The 20,631-nt window shown below is 44.3% G+C and overlaps 1 protein-coding gene across 1 annotated transcript in view; it reads right to left on the reverse strand.

Moving 5' to 3' along the window:
• drp2 (dystrophin related protein 2) overlaps positions 1-20,631 on the reverse strand; it is a 99,563-nt gene that overhangs the window by 19,762 nt on the left and 59,170 nt on the right. The window contains exons 16-19 of the mRNA XM_082974920.1: positions 8,985-9,151; positions 8,701-8,812; positions 1,774-1,910; positions 1,415-1,480 (exon numbers count right to left, since the gene is read on the reverse strand). Coding sequence (XP_082831046.1) covers positions 1,415-1,480; positions 1,774-1,910; positions 8,701-8,812; positions 8,985-9,151 — 482 coding nt within the window. The remainder of the gene's footprint in view (positions 1-1,414; positions 1,481-1,773; positions 1,911-8,700; positions 8,813-8,984; positions 9,152-20,631) is intronic.

Here is a 20,631-nt window from a genome sequence, read left to right on the forward strand (position 1 = left end):
CAAAGAGTTCAATCTTGGCTTCATCAGACTAGAGAATCTTGTTTCTCTTGGTCTGAGAGTCCTTTCGGAGCCATTTGCTAGAATGATGGAGGCCACTGTGTTCTTGGGGACCTTCAATGCTGCAGACATTATTTGGTACCCTTCACCAGATCTGTGCCTTGACACAATCCTGTCTCTGAGCTCTACGGACAATTCCTTTGACATCATGTCTTGTTTTTTTCTCTGACATGCACTGTCAACTGTGGGACATTATATAGACAGGTGTGTGCCTTTCCAAATCATATCCAATCACAAATGGACTCCAATCAAGTTGTAGAAACATCTCAAGGATGATCAATGGAAGCAGGATGCACCGGAGCTCAATTTCGAGTCTCATAGCAAAGGGTCGGAATACTTATGTAAATAAGGTATTTCAGTTTTTTCTATAAACCTGTTTTTCTTTGTTATTATGGGGTATTGTGTGTAGATAGATGAGGATTTTTTTTTAAATCCATTGTAGATTGAGGCCTTAATGTAACAAAATGTGGGAAAAGTAAAAGGGTCTGAACATTTTCCAAATGCACGGTAAATGTGAGAGGACTTGGGAATAGAAGCATATCATTTCAGTCAATAGAAATAATGGATATGAATGACTGGGAGAGAAGAAAGAGAGTGAATACAATGACTAAACAAAATGTGTGCGAGAGACTGAAAGGGAAGTTCAGAGAGAGGGAGGATCAATACTGAGGAGCACTCACACACACAAGAAGGTGATCTGTGCCCTGTGGTATTCTCTCTCTCGCTCTTTCTTTCTCTTTCTCCCCCCCCCCCCACACACACATAAAACATACTGTGCTGTACACACAGAGTGCAGTGATCTATCCCCTGCTCTGCTCTGCTATTGGCATGACTGCCCTGGGTGATGGACTGCTCTGCCATGCCCTGGCTGTGCCCTCTCTGTAACCCTGTCAGACAGACGCTGATCTGCCCTGGCATCCACCAGGTGCCCAATGGACCCAGTGCCCTGTCACAATGCTCTACCATGCCACCAGGCATCCACAGTCAGGTGACCCCTGCTCACCCCAGACCAAACATACTGCACCCTTCTCAATGTGTGTGTGTGTGTGTGTGCGTGTGCGTGTGCGTGTGTGTGTGTGAGAAAGAGGATACCAGTTGGGCACAACAGTCTCCACTCAAGTCAAAGCTCAGACCAAGATGCAGCCAGATCAATATCTTAATCAGATTGAGGAGAGAGAACTGGGGAGTGTGAGGAGAACGGAAGGAGGGAAGGAGACAGATGGTTCAGGACTGGAGTAGGCAGAGGAGTTAAGTAAGGTGGTAGGGTAGGATGGGAGTATTTATTTTGGGCTGCGGTGTGTGTGTGTGTGTGTGTGTGTGTGTGTGTGTGCGTGCGTGAGTGCGTATAACACCCGACCTGCTAGCGAAGTGCTCGATTCTGCTGTGTGTGTCTGCATGGGGTAGCTTGGGAGAGGAGCACGGCCTGGTAAAACACAGAAAAACATCATTAATACCACTACTACTGGTACTTCGTGGTGTCTACTTCTTAAAAAACGTATTGAATCCCACTCATGTACAAACAACCGCATCAAAACAGAAGTGCTCCCTTCCCCTCAACATCATAGAATATTGCCAACAAAGCTTACATCGTAACATTATTGGAAAATGTATTGCTGTCATATATATAAGCAGTCTCCCTCTCTCTGTCAAATCATGTTTCCTGTCTTCTCTGTGGCAGTCCGTCTAGCCATCTGTGTCTATAGGGGTATGACTCACGTCTCAGAGTTCTCGGCCTCCAGCACCGACTGGACAGGCAGGTAGCCCCGCTGAGGGTGCTTGCTAAAGTACTGCTTCGACCGGAACTTGTTCTTCAGCGTTTTGGCAAAGTCCCGCATCTTTTCTCCTGAGGTGGTCTGCCACATGATTTAGATGAGGGGACCGGAATGGAGGAGAGGAGAGGGGAATGGTAGTGGGAGGACAAGAAGACAAAGTGCACCACTTTAGAATTCTTTACACTACATACGCTCGCACGCACACTCACGCACACTCGCGCACATACACGCACGCAAGAGTAGAGAGCGAGAGAGTGAGCCTTGTCTTGAACTACACTTTCTTATAGTGCCCTGCTGCTAGTCCAGTTGTCCTGCCCCCCTCTATCTCCCTCTGACCTCACTGGACTACAGTCTTACAGTCTTGTACCCACCCCCACTCCATCATAGAACCCAGCACCCTAGGAGTCAGAGCACTGAAGAAAAGAAACTCCAGCCTAGTTCCACTTAAACCTTCCCCTGGTTGAAATACTGTCCTGGGAGAAATCATTTGGCACATAGCTCCCTGCCATATCCCACAGCCTAGCATTGATTAGAGCTGAAATAGTGAGCTAGTGTGACATCCACACTCTCTTAAAGGGGCAACCAGCAATTGCTAAATCCATATTTGGACTTTTAAATTAATTAAATATACACATTGATTCTTGAAGAATCTAACTTAAAAATGCCTCTTGGGCTTAGTACCCCATCAGAACCTGAAATATAAGCTTGTTTTAGTCCATTGCTTGTAAACAATGTAATTCTTAACAAACACTGTATGGGAGAGTGGGGTATGTTGAGCCAATTTTTACAATCCCGCATCACTACGTTAAGGGAAATATAAACTCAGCAAAAAAAGAAATGTCCCTTTTTCAGGACCCTGTCTTTCAAAGATAATTCGTAAAAATACAAATAACTTACTTCACAGATCTTCATTGTAAAGGGTTTAAACACTGTTCCCATGCTTGTTCAATGAACCATGAACAATTAATGAACATGCACCTGTGGAACGGTTGTTAAAACACTAACAGCTTACAGATGGTAGGCAATTAAGGTCACAGTTATGAAAACTTAGGAAACTAAAGAGGCCTTTCTACTGACTCTGAAAAACACCAAAAGAAAGATTGCCAGGGTCCCTGCTCATCTGCGTGAATGGGAGACAGGACGGACAACTGATCATCCTCGCAGTGGCAGACCAAGTGTAACAACACCTGCACAGGATCGGTACATCCGAACATCACACCTGCGGGACAGATACAGGATGGCAACAACAACTGCCCGAGTTATACCAGGAACGCACAATCCCTCCATCAGTGCTCAGACTGTTCGCAATAGGTTGATAGAGGCTGGACTGAGGGCTTGTAGGCCTGTTGTAAGGCAAGTCCTAACCAGACATCACGTCGCCTATGGGTACAAACCCACCGTTGCTGGACCAGACAGGACTGGCAAAAAGTGCACTTCACTGACGAGTCACGGTTTTGTCTCACCAGGGGTGATGGTCGGATTCGAGTTTATCGTTGAAGGAATGAGCGTTACACCGAGGCCTGTACTCTGGAGCGGGATCGATTTGGAGGTGGAGGGTCCGTCATGGTCTGGGGCGGTGTGTCACAGCATCATCGGACTGAGCTTGTTGTCATTGCAGGCAATCTAAACGCTGTGCCTTACAGGGAAGACATCCTCCTCCCTCATGTGGTAACCTTCCTGCAGGCTCATCCTGACATGACCCTCCAGCATGACAATGCCACCAGCCATACTGCTCGTTCTGTGCGTGATTTCCTGCAAGACAGGAATGTCAGTGTTCTGCCATGGCCAGCGAAGAGCCCGGATCTCAATCCCATTGAGCAAGTCTGGGACCTGTTGGATCAGAGGGTGAGGGCTAGGGCCATTCCCCCCAGAAATGTCCGGGAACTTGCAGGTGCTCTTGGTGGAAGAGTGGGGTATCATCTCACAGCAAGAACTGGCAAATCTGGTGCAGTCCATGAGGAGGAGATGCACTGCAGTTCTTAATGCAGCTGGTGGCCACACCAGATACTGACTGTTACTTTTGATTTTGACCCACCCATTGTTCAGGGACACATTATTCAATTTCTGTCTGTCACATGTCTATGGAACTTGTTCAGTTTATTTCTCAGTTGTTGAATCTTATGTTCATACAAATATTTACACATGTTAAGTTTGCTGAAAATAAAAGCAGTTGACAGTGAGAGGAGATTTTTTTGCCAGTTTAGTATTCTTTCAAACAAAGATCTCTACATATATTTCAGGATGTTTTGTATCCCTCGAAATAATCAGAATTCATGTAAACATAACAGATTGGAAAGCATATCTTGTCCAAAAAACGTATGCTGTGGGTGACGGTGTCCTGTGACTGTGGGTGATGGTGCTGGTAGGTAAAGTTTAATTCATGGAATGGGGGTGTGGTGTATTGTATATCTTAAATGTATGCCTACATTCAGATATAAAGCTCTCTGTTCAATATCACTTACCCTTCTATTTCTTGACCAGTTGTCTGGGACAGGGATGTTGTTTCGAAGTACCAATTTGTAGGCAAGTTCTCTGCATTTGAGGCTACTAAGGCCATGAAACTGGTCCTCAAGATTCTTCATATGTTTAGCAAGCTCAGACACCATGTCATCAGATAAGACCTTGTGTGCCTCTGCTACTCTATCATTCCCTCTCGCACAGGTACATGTTCATTTTCTTTGATATCAAAGTACCTTCTCAGTGTCATTCAGTATATTTTTTCATCCCTTGCTGCTGCTCGAATGGACTTCTTCCCTTCTCTCACTTCCTTGGCTGCTCTCTCAAGAACCTCAAGGGGGGCTAGGCCCCTGCTTGTTTTACGTTTGTATACATACAGTGCCTTGCAAAAGTATTCATCCCCCTTGATGTTTTTCCTATTTTGTTGCATTACAACCTGTAACTTAAATGTATTTTTATTTGGATTTCATGTAATGGACATACACAAAATTGGTGAAGTGAAATGTAAAAAATTACTTGTTTCAAAAAATAAAAAACGGAAAAGTGGTGCGTGCATATGTATTCACCCCCTTTGCTATGAAGCCCCTAAAAAAGATGGTGCAGCCAATTACCTTCAGAAGTCACATAATTAGTTAGATTGCACACAGGTGGACTTTATTTAAGTGTCACATGATCTCAGTATATATACACCTGTTCTGAAAGGCCCCACAGTGCAACACCACTATGCAAGGGGCACCACAAAGCAAGAGGCACCATGAAGACCAAGGAGCTCTCCAAACAGCTCAGGGACAAGTTTTGGAGAAGTACAGATCATGGTTGAGTTATAAAAAAATATCAGAAACTTTGAACATCCCCCGGAGCGCCATTAAATCCATTATTAAAAAATGGAAAGAATATGGTACCACAACAAACCTGCCAAGAGAGGGCCACCCACAAGGCAAGGAGGACATTCATCAGAGAGGCAATAAAAAGACCAAAGATAACCCTGAAGGAGCTGCAAAGCTCCACAGTGGAGATCGGAGTATCTGTCCATAGGACCACTTTAAGCCGTACACTCCATAGAGCTGGCCTTTACGGAAGAGTGGCCAGAAAAAAGCCATGCTTAAAGAAAAAATAAGCAAACACATTTGGTGTTCACCAAAAAGCATGTGGGAGACTCCCCAACATATGGAAGAAGGTATTCTGGTCAGATGAGACAAAAATGTTGCTTTTTGGCCATAAAGAAAAGCGCTATGTCTGGCGCAAACCCAGCACCTCTTATCACCCCGAGAACACCATCCCCACAGTGAAGCATGGTGGTGGTAGCATCATGCTGTGAGGATGTTTTTCATCGGCAGGGACTGGGAAACTGGTCAAAATTGAAGGAATGATGGATGGTGCTAAATACAGGGAAATTCTTGAGGGAAACCTGTTTCAGTCTTCCAGAGATTTGAGACTAGGACAGAGGTTCACCTTCCAGCAAGACAATGACCCTAAGCATACTGCTAAAGCAACACTCGAGTGGTTTAAGGGGAAACATTTAAATGTCTTGGAATGGCCTAGTCAAAGCCCAGACCTCAATCTAATTGAGAATCTGTGGAATGACTTAAAGATCGCTGTACACCAGCGGAACCCCTCCAACAAAAAGGAGCTGGAGCAGTTTTGCCTTGAAGAATGGGCAAAAATCCCAGTGGCTCGATATGCCAAGCTTATAGAGACATACTCCAAGCGGCTTGCAGCTGTAACTGCAGCAAAAGGTGGCTCTACAAAGTATTGACTTTGGGGGGGTGAATAGTTATGCACGCTCAAGTTTTCCGTTTTTTTGTCTTATTTCTTGTTTGTTTCACAATAAAACATATTTTGCATCTTTAAAGTGGTAGGCATGTTGTGCAAATGAAATGATACAAACCCCTGAAAAAATATATTTTAATTCCAGTTTGTAAGGCAACAAAATAGGAAAAATGCCAAGGGGGGTGAATACTTTCGCAAGCCACTGTAGGGCATGATGATGTCTGCTCTGTAACAATACAAATTCACTATCTTGAGTTCATATGCACGACACATTACAAAAATTCTGTTCATATTATGCATAGTGGTCATTGGCTCAACTTACCCCAAGGCAAACATTTTGACTATATTAGCCACACAGCTACAAGGATGCACTTTCATGATAGGTTTAAGACCTCATATTGTATCTTTGGAGACCCCAACTAATGTATAAAACAATCTTAAAATGATCTACTTTGGTTTAGATACAAGCATCATGAAACCTATAACCCAATAAATTCATTAGAGACTTTCTGAAAATATTTTACATTTTTTCCTAACTTCCATGTGGTTTCAACCTTCAGACTCCATAAAATGATGACTTCTCCCTAAATATTTGGTCATATAATTAACTTTATGTATGGTCTCCTAGAAAAAGGGGTGGCTCAATTTACCCCTTCGGCTCAATTTACCCCACACTCCCTTACAATCATATCAGATGCCAATGTGGATATAGGCCTATACCTGTAAATCCATCACTTTGTTGCACACGGTTTATCACCAACATGTTCAATTGGTTGGATAATGAGTGTGAGTAGGCATATTATATAGGATTAGTCTATACTTTTTGAATAAATTCATTAACAAGCAAAATATACAATTCATGTAGGAATTCATAGGTCTACACATTTTATTGACAAAGTATAAGCTTCATTAAGGTTTTTGAAATCATTCCTTTCCAGACAATTCATTTGACAATATTTTGTGGGTCAGAATATTCAAAAACAGAAAAGTATTAGATTAAATGAAATAATTGAAATATGATATACTTGAATTAGTCATACTCTTGTTTTAAATGTGACTTGACAAACTGAATAAAACGCTTGAATATGAAACCGACTCGTACTCATACACAGAAAAGGTTTCCTTCAGGTTTCTGCTTAGGAATTGCTGCTGTTAGGAAGTAAGGTAAGAAGGGATTGAGTCCATTTGGATGTAATTCCTTACTCCTTATAACACACACAAAACGCACGTACGCACACACACACACACACACACACACACACACACACACACACACACACACACACGCTCACACACACACACACACACACACACACACACACACACACACACACACACACCAATCTATTATGCAAAACCATTCCAGTCAGTTCAATTATGAGTTTGTCTGAGACCTTGCTTCTTGGCATCCCAGCACACTCCCTCTGTCCAACACAATTACAGCAGAGCTATGGAGCAAGCATACTGGTGCAAAGCACCCTGGGATAGGCCACCCTGGCCACCAAGAGGGCCGGAGCGTTGGCTGTCCCGCTGGCCTTCCCACACTCCCTGTAGGATTTGATCCACAGCTCAGCAAAGCGGCCTGGATTAGCCCCACGCACCTTTGTGGAGGGAAAGATTATCCAGACCTCCCTGCATTCACTGAAAGGGTCTTAAATCACTCTAGTGCGCTAGCGGCCGGCCGTCAGCTAATCACCCTCTTCAAGTAATTTTTTTGCAATTAAGCAGCTTTTCCCTCCCCGGTCGGCCATGTCGGAGGTGTTTGCACTGAGCCGGAGTCAGAGAGAATGGTGGTTCTGTGCCATCTGTCAAAATGTGCTAGATCAGTCAGTTGGTATGTGATCCCCGAGCGGAGCGGCCTCCAGCCCTCATAGTTTGTTTGATAACCGGGGAGGGTTCAGTTCTGTGGTACTTTTCCATTAGGATAGCAAGGCCCTACAGGAAACATGCTGCAAGAGTTATCAATGTTTTACTCTTGTATTTGGGTGTATTGCTTTGTTTTCCAATATTAAGCGTAACTTTCTAGATCACACTTCCTATTATCTGTATTGTTTCTCCTGAGGACACTTATAACATGGCTAATCCTGATTTAGTTCTGAAATGAGATCTTGGAAAACCGTATACAGTACATGTAGCTAAGTAGCCAAACCCTGATCTATTGACTGGGTGTGAATGTTCTGGCAGTGAGAACATCGGTGGTGTGCTGTTGGCCACCGTCAACCTCTTCCTAAATGTTTGGTCACATTACATTTGGTGTATAGTTTCCTAGAAACAAGGGTTGGCTCAAGTAACCCCTTGTCTCAACTTACCCCACTTTCCCCTATATCCTCAAACCATGGTTAAAACTATAATTTGTATATCTTGGATGGTCAGTCCTTGCATCAATAACTCTGTCTATGGATTTGAGAGTGGTTACGTTTCCCCAACCCCATCCCTCAGCTTTTTACCGAAACAGCGGAGGGGTGTGCGCTTTGTTATTGTTTGAACTGCAGATTGTCCCTTTAAGATGGTAGTGTAGAGCGTAGTGTAGAGCGTAGTATAGGCTGCGTCGGAAATGGCACCCTATTCCCTGCATAGTGCACTACTTTTTTATATTAATAGGGTGCCATTCGTGAGGCAGCCTGGGTGTAGTACTCCTTCTTACTGGGGTATAGTACTCCATGATGGGGTAGTGGAGCTTCTTTCCCTTGGTGGTGCGTCCTGTGAGGAAGCACGTCTGGCAGATGTCCACATTGAATTGTTTAAGACTGCGGTACCTGTCAGGACAGATCAGCAGAACGGAAGACCATGTCACAGTCAGTAACATTAGAGAGGTCTTAGCAATAGCTCTATCCTCAACCTAGATGTCGTTTTTTGTTGTGTGTGCATACAGTATGTGTGTCACACATCCACCTTTATTCATCTCTGATAGAGGTACAATAGACCCACCTGAATCCCTTGATGGGGCACTGTTTACAAATGTAACACTTGGCCTGGTGCTTGGCGGACTCAGCCACAGCCACACGCTGCAGAACAGCCAGCCACACTACAGACTGGGGCTCCAGACTCATCCACTCCAGGAAGTGTGATACCTCGATGGCTAGCTTACCTGGGGCCTACGGGAGGAAGAACATAGGAAACATCATACCAGAGTAACTTATGTTTGTTTGTTCTCCTGTTTGTTTGTCTGTAAAATGCTATTATCTAGTACAGGTATGCAGTACAATTTACTTATCACTATATCAAATTGTCTGTATTTACATACTGTAGGCTACTTATTACAAGGTAATGGCATATTCACTTAAAATTACCCTTGAAGAAGTCGTATATAAACTGCTGCAGAAAGCACAAATAGAGAAAGAGGAAGTTGATAGCGGCCAGTGAGCGTGGTGACTTTGTCAGAGGACCTGTTGCGGTTCTAACGTTCCAAAGCCATTCCGGCATTCCAGAGACGTGCAGAAAAATGGGATAAAAGTCAGGCTAATAAAGGAGAATTCGTAATGTGTAAAATTCTCATTAAGTGTGCATCAGAGATGCATTAAACGTTGATTTCCCTGGAGTCTCGTCCTGGCTCAGCCAAAGCAGCATAATTAATGTGTGAGAGTGTGTGTGTGTGTGTGTGTGTGTGTGTGTGTGTGTGTGTGTGTGTGTGTGTGAGTGTGTGTGTGTATCATGGCCGAGGAGGCGTGCTGGATTGAGAGTTCTCCAGGGGAACGAGGCTCCTCTCCTCACTGCTCTTTTCTCTGCCCTGCTCACCTCTCCTTGACTCTCGTCTCTGCTGTATGGTTCAGTAGCCAGTTCTGATTGTGGGAGGACAAATGTTTCAGCATACTGAACCCACTGAGTACACTAAACACCGCAAAGTATATATTGATTAAAATAATCATCAAATCAAAGCATATATAGATTATTCTGGCCGCATCAAAACTTAGCTAACACACTGGCTACACAAAGCAACAGCACACAGAGAAAACACACTCTCCAACACTTCACAGGGCACAACAGGCTGGTCTCTCTATACACACAGACCACGGAGGGCCACAGCATTTCATGCCTACTAATAGTGTAACTCCCTCCTCTCTGATCCTCCATCCTCCATGTAGAGCCAAACCCATCTGCCCCTCTGTCATCAATGACTCCACTACACCTCTCCGCCCACAACAGGTGCCAGCGCGTGTCATCCCCTCACTTTGACTTCATTACCATGCCAACGTGATAAATTGTCACTACACTGATAATTCAGGCTGCTCATAAAAGACTTGACATAGAGCAAATGGTGAAATGAAGGGGTTTAAATCACCCCAAGTTGATATCAGAAGTATGGATGGGAATAGAGCGAGATTTAATTGAGGATTGGCTGTAAAAAAGGGAAGAATTAAGGGTTTTAGAATGGTTTTAAAAAGGCCACCTCCCAAAAAACCTAGTCCCCGCTCGTCCCAAATCTATAATTAGTTTCTCTCCTGAGCTAAATGCCACGAGGCGGGATTCCAAAAATGTGAACCCCCATATATGAGAGTGGAAATGACAATGCCCTCAGCAACAGCAGTGGAATGGGAGGAAAGAGTTGTTTACAGTTCTTCATTGCCTCCATCTTGCAGTGGCAAAACTTTACAATTATGTTATGGTCTTTTGAACCAGATTCATTTCATTAAAGTCCTTAGAGGGTGACTGCACTTCCTGATTTGGCTTCGTTTTGAAGATTTCTCATTAAGAAATGCTAGCGGCTAGGACTGAAGTCAAATGAGAGTTGTCTTGGGGGTGTGGTTTGATGTGGATGTGCTATGTTCGCATATCGTACCCTGGCAGGTACTGTTGTTTGTCCCTCCTGAGTCACCGTAGCAACAACATAGCCACTTCCTCAAAATAGTAACTTCCTTTTAAAATAGTCAGAATGAATTAAGATTAATCAAGAAATCTGTAATTAACCCATAAGAGTCTAAGCCCTGTCTAAGCCGGGAATGGGGTGGGGGGATGGGGGGGGGGCACTAAGCTATATGGAAATGTTTTAAGACGGTCATAGTAAGGATCATTTAGCTATTTTTTCTATATTTAAAAAAATTATAATATTAGATAAAAAAAATGTTTGGCCTTACTTGTCACAACGTCTACAGAAGGTGGCGCCTCTCCCCGTTCGGGCGGCGCTCGGCGGTCGTCGTCGCCGGCCTACTAGCTGCCACCAATCCCCTTTTCTTTTTCATTTGGTGATGTCTGTTTTGTTAGCACCTGTTTTGAGTTAGTTCATTAGTGGGGGTATTTAGTCTGTCTGTTTTTGGTTTGGGATTGTGTGGGATTATTTTGTGTCATGGTATTGTAGGTTGGGGATTTGATTTTCCTCTGCCGTTCGGTATAAGGCTATAGGGTTTGCTGGGCTGCGTCCCGACTCAATTTAGGGTTCTTACCTGTCGCTTGAGTTCTGTACCCTGCCTTGTTTTACGGCACTTTTGGACTGTGTTCATTAAAACGTGTTTTCCCGCGTACCTTAGTCTCCTGCGCCTGACTTCACCCCTCCTGCATGTTAGAGTCACATGACATTACTGCTATTAGCCCTTACAAATGCATTGAATAACAGATTCACTACATGGAACAACAGATAGTCCCCCAAATTGTTTCAAAAGGAAGTTTGTTCTGAAGTGTCTGTCCTACATCTGAGAGATATAATAAAGATCAGGAAACATTTTTATTTATTTATTTATTTTTACATGTATTTAACCCCTTATTTTTGTCACTAAACAGTCTCAATACAGTATATACTTCCATTCATTCCTTCAACTGTTACCGGGGGACCTTCAGAAGTGTCTTGTCAAGTTTGTGGGCGTCCTAGAGCAAAACAACCAACAGTACCAGTCAAAAATGTAGACAAACCTACTCATTCAAGGGTTTTTCTTTATTTTTACTATTTTCTACGTTGTAAAATAATAGTGAAGACATGAACTATGAAATAACACATGGAATCATGTATCAACCAAAAAACTGTTAAACAAATCAAAATGTTTTTAATATTTTAGATTCTTCAAAGTAGCCACCCTTTGCCTTGATGACAGCTTTGCACAATCTCTCTCAACCAGCTTCATGAGGTAGTCAATTTCAGTTAACAGGTGTGCCTTGTTAAAAGTGCATTTTATGTGTTTGAGCCAATCAGTTGTGTTATGACCTGATAGTGGTGGTATACAGAAGATAGCCCTATTTGGTAAAAGACCAAGTCCATATTATGGCAAGAACAGCTCAAATAAGCAAAGAGAAACAACAAGCCAGCATTACTTTAAGACATGAAGGTCAGTCAATGTGGAACATTTCAAGAACTTTAAAAGTTTCTTCAAGTGCAGTCGCAAAAACCATCAAGTGCTATGATGAAACTGGCTCTCATGAGGACCGTCACAGGAAAGGAAGACCCAGAGTTACCTCTGCTGCAGAAGATAAGTTCATTAGAGTTAACTGCACCTGAGATTGCAGCCCAAATAAATAAAATAAATGCTTCACAGAGTTCAAGTAACAGACACATCTCAACATCAACTGTTCAGAGGAGACTGTGTGAATCAGGCCTTCATGGTCGGTCGAATTGCTGCAAAGAAACCACTACTAAAAGGACACCGCAGCCAACGTGAGTAAAACATTTAAAAGTGTTAACCCTCGCAAGGCTGCCGGCCCAGATGCAAGGCTGCCGGCCCATCCCTTGCCGCGTCCAGAGAGCATGCGCAGACCAGCTGGTTGGTGTGTATACGGACATATTCAATCAATCCCTATCCCAGTCTGCTGTTCCAACATGCTTCAAGAGGGCCACCATTGTTCCTGTTCCCAAGAAAACTAAGGTAACTGAGCTAAATGACTATCGCCCCATAGCACTCACTTCCGTCATCATGAAGTGCTTTGAGAGACTAGTCAAGGATCATATCACCTCCACCCTACCTGACACCCTAGACCCACTCCAATTTGCTTACCGCCCCAATAGGTCCACAGACGACGCAATCGCAATCACACTGCACACTGCCCTAACCCATCTTGATAAGAGGAATACCTATGTAAGAATGCTGTTCATCGACTACAGCTCTGCATTTACCACCATAGTACCCTCCAAACTAGTCATTAAGCTCGAGACCCTGGGTCTCAACGTCGCCCTGTGCAATTGGGTCCTGGACTTTCCGACGGGCCGCCGCCAAGTGGTGAGGGTAGGAAACAACATCTCCACCCCGCCTCAAAACTGGGGCCCCACAAGGGTACATTCTCAGCCCTCTCCTGTACTCCCTGTTCACCCATGACTGCGTGGCCATGCACGCCTCCAACTCAATCCTAAAGTACACTACAGTGGTAGGCTTGATTACCAACAATGACGAGACGGCCTACAGGGAGGAGGTGAGGGCCCTCGGAGTGTGGTGTCAGGAAAAAACCTCACACTCAACGTCAACAAAACAGCAGAGGGAGCACCCCCCTATCCACATCGACGGGACAGTAATGGAGAAGGTGGAAAGTTTTAAGTTCCTCGGCGTACACATCGCGGACAAACTGAAATGGTCCACCGACACAGACCGCATGGTGAAGAAGGCGCAACAGCGCGGGGGTGCAATGGTGTGGGGGTGCTTTGCTGGTGACACTGTCTGTGATTTATTTAGAATTCAAGGCACACTTAACCAGTATGGCTACCACAGCATTCTGCTGCAATACGCCATCCCATCTGGTTTGGGCTTAGTGGAACTATAATTTGCTTTCATCAGGACAATGACCCTACACACCTCCATGCTGTGTAAGGGCTATTTGACCAAGAAGGAGAGTGATGGAGTGCTGCATCAGATGAGCTGGCCTCCAAAATCACCTGACCTAAACCAATTGAGATGGTTTGGGATGAGTTGGACCACAGAGTGAAGGAAAAGCAGCCAGCAAGTGCTCAGCATATGTGGGAACTCCTTCAAGACTGTTGGAAAAGCATTCCAGGTGAAGCTGGTTGAGAGAATGCCAAGAGTGTGCAAAGCTGTCATCAAGGCAAAGGGTGGCTACTTTGAAGAATCTCATATATACAACATATTTGGATTTGTTTAACCATTTTTGGGTTACTACATGATTCCATGTGTTTTTTCATTGTTTTGATATAAAATAAAGCAAAACCCTGGAATGAGTAGGTGTGTCCAAACACTTGACTGGTACTGTATGTAAGTAGATTGTTGTCTGTTCTCACCTCGAACTTTTCTCCATACAGGCAATCGTGCAGTTTATCAACGACGGCCCACTTTAATGCTAGATATTGTAACTCATGAGCAGGGTAATTACACTCAGACGGGATCAACATTGGCTGATGAATGCAACTGGACACAGATGTTGATCCTTGTCTTCTTGGTACAATACTCCACCTAACCCTTCACCACTTGCATCAACATGTAGTACATATTGCCAGAAACAAGTCTCTCACCGTTGCCGCTTGCTATAGACCAACCTCTGCCCCCAGCTGTGCCCTGGACACCATATGTGAATTGATTGCCCCCCGATCTATCTTCAGAGCTCGTGCTGCTAGGTGACCTAAACTGGGACATGCTTAACACCCCGGCCATCCTACAATCTAAGCTCGATGCCCTCAATCTCACACAAATTATCAATGAACCTACCAGGTACAACCCCAAATCCGTAAATACGGGCACCCTTATAGATATCATCCTAACCAACTTGCCCTCCAAATACACCTCTGCTGTTTCAACCAAGATCTCAGCGATCACTGCCTCATTGCCTGCATCCGTCATGGGTCTGCGGTCAAACGACCACCCCTCATCACTGTCAAACACTCCCTAAAACACTTCGGCGAGCAGGCCTTTCTAATCGACCTGGCCGGGGTATCCTGGAATGATATTGACCTCATCCCGTCAGTAGAGGATGCCTGGTTATTCTTTAAAAGAGCCTTCCTCACCAGCTTAAATAAGCATGCTCCATTCAAAAAATGTAGATCCAGGAACAGATATAGCCCTTGGTTCACTCCAGACCTGACTGCCCTTGACCAGCACAAACACATCCTGTGGCGCACTGCATTAGCATCGAATAGCCCCCGTGATATGCAACTTTTCAGGGAAGTTAGGAACCAATATACACAGGCAGTTAGTTAAGCTAAGGCTAGCTTTTTCAAACAGAAATTAGCATCCTGTAGCACAAACTCAAAAAAGTTCTGGGACACTGTAAAGTCCATGGAGAATAAGAGCACCTCCTCCTAACTGCCCACTGCACTGAGGCTAGGAGACACTGTCACCACCGATAAATCCACGATAATCGAGAATTTCAATAAGCATTTCTCTACGGCTAGCCATGCTTTCCACCTGGCTACCCCTACCCCGGTCAACTGCCCGGCACCCCCCACAGCAACTCGCCCAAGCCTCCCCATTTCTCCTTCAACCAAATCGAGATAGCTGATGTTCTGAAAGAGCTGCAAAATCTGGGCCCCTACAAATCAGCCGGGCTAGACAATCTGGATCCTATCTTTCTAAAATTATCTGCTGAAATTGTTGCAACCCCTATTACTAGCCTGTTCAACCTCTCTTTCATATCGTCTGAGATTCCCAAAGATTGGAAAGCTGCTGCGATCATCCCCCTCTTCAAAGGGGGGGACACTCTAGACCCAAACTGCTACAGACCTATATCTATCCTACCCTGCATTTCTAAGGTCTTCGAAAGCCAAGTTAACCTCTCTAGGGGGTGTGGGACGCTACCGTCCCACCTGGCCAACACCCAGTGAAATTGCAGAGCGCCAAATTCAAAAACAGAAATACTCATTATAAAAATTCATAAAACATACAAGTGTTATACATCGGTTTAAAGATTAACTTCTTGTTAATCCAACCACGGTGTCAGATTTCAAAAAGACTTCACGGTGAAAGCAAACCATGCCATTATCTGAGAACAGCGCCCAGCAGACAAATCATTACAAACAGTAACCAGCCAAGTAGAGGAGTAACAAAAGTCAGAAATAGCGATATAATGTATCACTTACCTTTGATGATCTTCGTATGGTTGCACTTCCAAGACCCCATGTTACACAATAAATGTTTGTTTTGTTCGATAAAGTCCCTCTTTATATTAAAAAAACTCAGTTTTGTTGGATCTATTGGAACAAAGCGCGGTCACAACAGACAGACGAAAAATCAAAAAAGTACCATAAAAGTTTGTAGAAACATGTCAAACGATGTTTATAATCAATCCTCAGGTTGTTTTTGTCATAAATAATCGATCATACTACAACCGGACAATAGCTTCTTCAATAGAAAAGGAAAAACTTGAAAGGCACGCTCCCGGTCACACACAGGATTCATGTCTGGAAATTTCCACTGTCCTCTCATTGAAAGTGGTGTTTGTCCCTCATTTTTCAGAGTAAAGGCCTAAAACAATTCCTAAAGACTGGCCACATGTAGTGGAAGCCATAGGGATCGTGAACTGGGTCATAAGTCTTTGTATGGTGGATAGGCTTTCAATGGAAAAACAGGCATTTCAAAATAATTGCACTTCCTACATGGATTTTCCTCAGGTTTTCGCCTGCCATATCAGTTCTGTTATACTCACAGACATTATTTTAACAGTTTTGGAAACTTTAGAGTGTTTTCTATGCATATCCTAGCTTCTGGGCCTGAGTAGCAGACAGTTTACTTTGGGCACGCTTTTCACCTACCCTAGTGAAGTTGGGCACGCTACCCTAGTGAAGTTAACAAACAGATTACCGACCATTTCGAATCCCACCGTACTTTCTCCGCTATGCAATCTGGTTTCAGAGCTGGTCATGGGTGCACCTCTGCCACGCTCAAGGTCCTAAACGATATCATAACCGCCATCGATAAGAGACATTACTGTGCAGCCGTATTCATCGACCTGGCCAAGGCTTTCGACTCTGTCAATCACCACATTCTTATCAGCAGACTAAACAACCTTGGTTTCTCAAATGATTGCCTCGCCTGGTTCACCAACTACTTCTCTGATAGAGTTCAGTGTGTCAAATCGGAGGGCCTGTTGTCTAGACCTCTGGCAGTCTCTATGGTGGTTCCACAGGGTTCAATTCTCGGGCCGACTCTCTTCTCTGTATACATCACTGATGTCGCTCTTGCTGCTGGTGATTCTCTGATCCACCTCTACGCAGACGACACCATTCTGTATACTTCTTGCCCTTCTTTGGATACTGCGTTAACTAACCTCCAGACGAGCTTCAATGCCATACAACTCTCCTTCAGTTGCCTCCAACTGCTCTTAAATGCAAGTAAAACTAAATGCATGCTCTTCAACCGATCGCTGCCCACACCTGCCCGCCTGTCCAGCATCATTACTCTGGACGGTTCTGACTTAGAATATGTGGACAACTACAATTACCTAGGTGTCTGGTTAGGCTGTAAACTCTCCTTCCAGACTCACATTAAGCATCTCCAATCCAAAATTCAATCTAGAATCGGCTTCCTATTTCACAACAAAGCATCCTTCACTCATGCTGCCAAACATACCCTTGTACAACTGACCATCCTACCGATCCTCGACTTTGGCGATGTCATTTACAAAATAGCCTCCAACACTCTACTCAACAAACTGGATGCAGTCTATCACAGTGCCATCCGTTTTGTCACCAAAGCCCCATATACTACCCACCACTGCGACCTGTATGCTCTCCTTGGCTGGCCCTCGCTTCATACTCGTCGCCAAACCCACTGGCTCCAGGTCATCTATAAGTCTTTGCTAGGTAAAGCCCCGCCTTATCTCAGCTCACTGGTCACCATAGCAGCACCCACACCGTAGCACGCGCTCCAGCAGGTATATCTCACTGGTCACCCCCAAAGCCAATTCCTACTTTGGCCGCCTTTCCTTCAAGTTCTCTGCTGCCAATGCCTCGAATGAACTGCAAAAATCACTGAAGCTGGAGACTCATATCTCCCTCACTAGCTTTAAGCATCATCTGTCAAAGCAGCTCACAGATCACTATACCTGTACATAGCCCATCTGTAAATAGCCCATCCAACTACCTCATCCCCATACTGTATTTATGTATTTATCTTGCTCCTTTGCACCCCGGTATCTCTACTTGCACATTCATCTTCTGCACATCAATCACTCCAGTGTTTAATTGGTATATTGTAATTACTTCGCCACCATGGCCTATTTATTGCCTTACCACCCTTATCTTACCTAATTTGCACACACTGTATAAAGATTTTTTCTACTGTATTATTGACTGTATGTTTGTTTATTCCATGTGAAACTCTGTGTTGTTGTATGTGTCGAACTGCTTTGCTTTATTCTTGGCCAGGTCGCAGTTGTAAATGAGAACTTGTTCTCAACTAGCCTGCCTGGTTAAATAAAGGTTAAATAAAATTGAAAACATTTTTAAAAAATTGCTGTTGAGGGTTTGCAAAAGCCAGCACCGGAGCTTTAATGGGGCTTTCCTTCAGATCTCAAAGGCCATTTCACATTTCTCATCCCATTTAGATCTATAGGGTTCAGAGGGCTTGAAGTACACATTGTCTGTTCTTTCCTTGGGCTTTCTTCCTTTCTTGGCTGAGGGAAGGTAACCATGCAGGAGTTGGTTCAAAGGGTAACTCAAATTTTTTTGAAAACTCAAAATCTTCTATAATACCCACAGACTCCAAGAAAATAACGCGGAGTGTCTGGTCTCAGCCATGTGGTTACTGCTTCGATCGTCGATGGATCTGTACCCACTCCATCCTGGGATACTATGTGTCCCACACAGTTGACTGACGTTCGGCAGAATTGACAATTGTCCAAAGACAACTTCAGTCCTCCTTCTTTCAAGGAATCCAACAATTTGAGAAGCCTCTCTTCGTGTTATTCCAGTGTCTTTCCGAACACGATCAGGTCGTCTAAGTACACGAGAACTTCAAGCAGGTTCATGTCCCCAACGGTCTGTTCCATAACACGTTGAAAAGTTACTGGTGCTCCTGACACACCCTGCGGCATCCTCTCAAACTGATACAATACCAGCCGGGCATATGAAAGCAGTCTTCTCTTTGTCAGCTTCACTCATTGGAATTTAATAATATCCACTTCTGAGATCCAACATGGTGAGCCATTTGCTTCCATTCAAACTGGTCAGGGCATCTTCAATTTGCGGTTCGGTGTATTGGTCAGGAACTGTACGTCTGTTGAGCGTTCTGTAGTCCACACACATCCATATGGTTCCGTTCTTCTTCCTCAACACTACAATCGGCGACGACATAGGGGCTTCTCGACGGAAAGATGATTTCAGCATCTTTCAGGTTCTTCAGATGTTTCCTTACATCTTCCACATCAGCTGGGGACAGCCGTCGAGACCTCTCCGTAAACAATGTGTCATCAGGGACTCGAATGGTATGGCGAGTACTCTTGGAACAACCAATGTCCAACTCATGAGTTGAGAAAACATTTTTGGTCCATCATCTTGTTAGTTAACCTCCTCTTCCATTCTTCAGATAAAGGTGAGTCACAGAAGTTGAATGAAGAAGACGTCAGCTTCTCAGGTAAGTTGTGCTTCCTCCCCTCAGCGGCAGCAGGAACAGGAGCTACATCTACAGGAAACAGGGAAGCAATGGGCATGCCACATTGTAAGGTTATCTCCCTTGACGATACATCCCTGACTGCAACTGTTATTCTTCTAGACGACACAACCATAGACATCTGAATTTCAGATCTCACAAGAAGTTCTTCTGGAAACCGGGAAACTTCAGGACACTGGGATTCTTCAGGCCTATCTACCAAAATGGGTACATGGTGATCCAGGAAACTTCGGGAATCCCGGTGACTCTTGCTAGTTCACCAGGTGGCAATAGTACAGGTTTTGTCTGTGAAAACCATACTGTTACTCTTTTCTGGTCCTCAACATTCAATTGGGATCCCTTTCATCTTCTCATAAACCTCTTTGATAACAGGATGAACACGTAGAGTGCTCAGGAAACCTTCACCTCCTTTCTCTTGACAGGCCATCATCAGCCTTCTAACCACAGAAGTGTTTGTACCAACCAGGATAGAGACTTCACATTTCATGGCCGGGTCTAGACAAACCAACACAAGTGCTTCTATGATCTCCATTACACCTACTACTGATCGTGAAAACTCCAACTTCAAAGACAAATAGCCATCATCTGGGTATTGCTCTGAGCTAAGACCCCAAATCTCCAAGTGTCCAATGAGCTTTAATGGCAGATGCGTCAAGTACTTGTTGAAAAAGGATCAGTAGAGTAGGGTAATTTGAGACCCACTATCTAGTAAAGCTTTAGCATAGATGCCTTCAATCTGTATGGGAGCAACAGTGCTAGAGCCCACTAAGCCGGTAGGTAGCATGTCTTTTGCTTCTTCACGTTTCTTGTTGTACTTGGTGGAACGTATCTTCACCGGGACGTCAGGTCGCTCATTTTCTGGGTCCCGCTGTAGTTTCCCGTTGACCGTTTCTAGCTGATGAGACGCTTGTTGACTTTCCTCAGATTTTCTCCGCCCTCACAGTCTCGTTTTAAGTGTCCATCCTCTCCACATTTATAGCAGAAGATACCAGGTTGGCCTTCATCTTCACTCAGAGTAAAACACCACAGCTACTCACGGTTTCGTAGAAACCCCTTGAAACCAACAGTTCCAAGGCCGTTGCCTGTTTATAATCCAATTGGCAGAAATTGCC

Source organism: Salmo salar, chromosome 05 (genome assembly GCF_965601325.2).
Source record: "Salmo salar chromosome 05, fSalSal1, whole genome shotgun sequence".
In the NCBI taxonomy this organism is placed as follows: domain Eukaryota; kingdom Metazoa; phylum Chordata; class Actinopteri; order Salmoniformes; family Salmonidae; genus Salmo; species Salmo salar.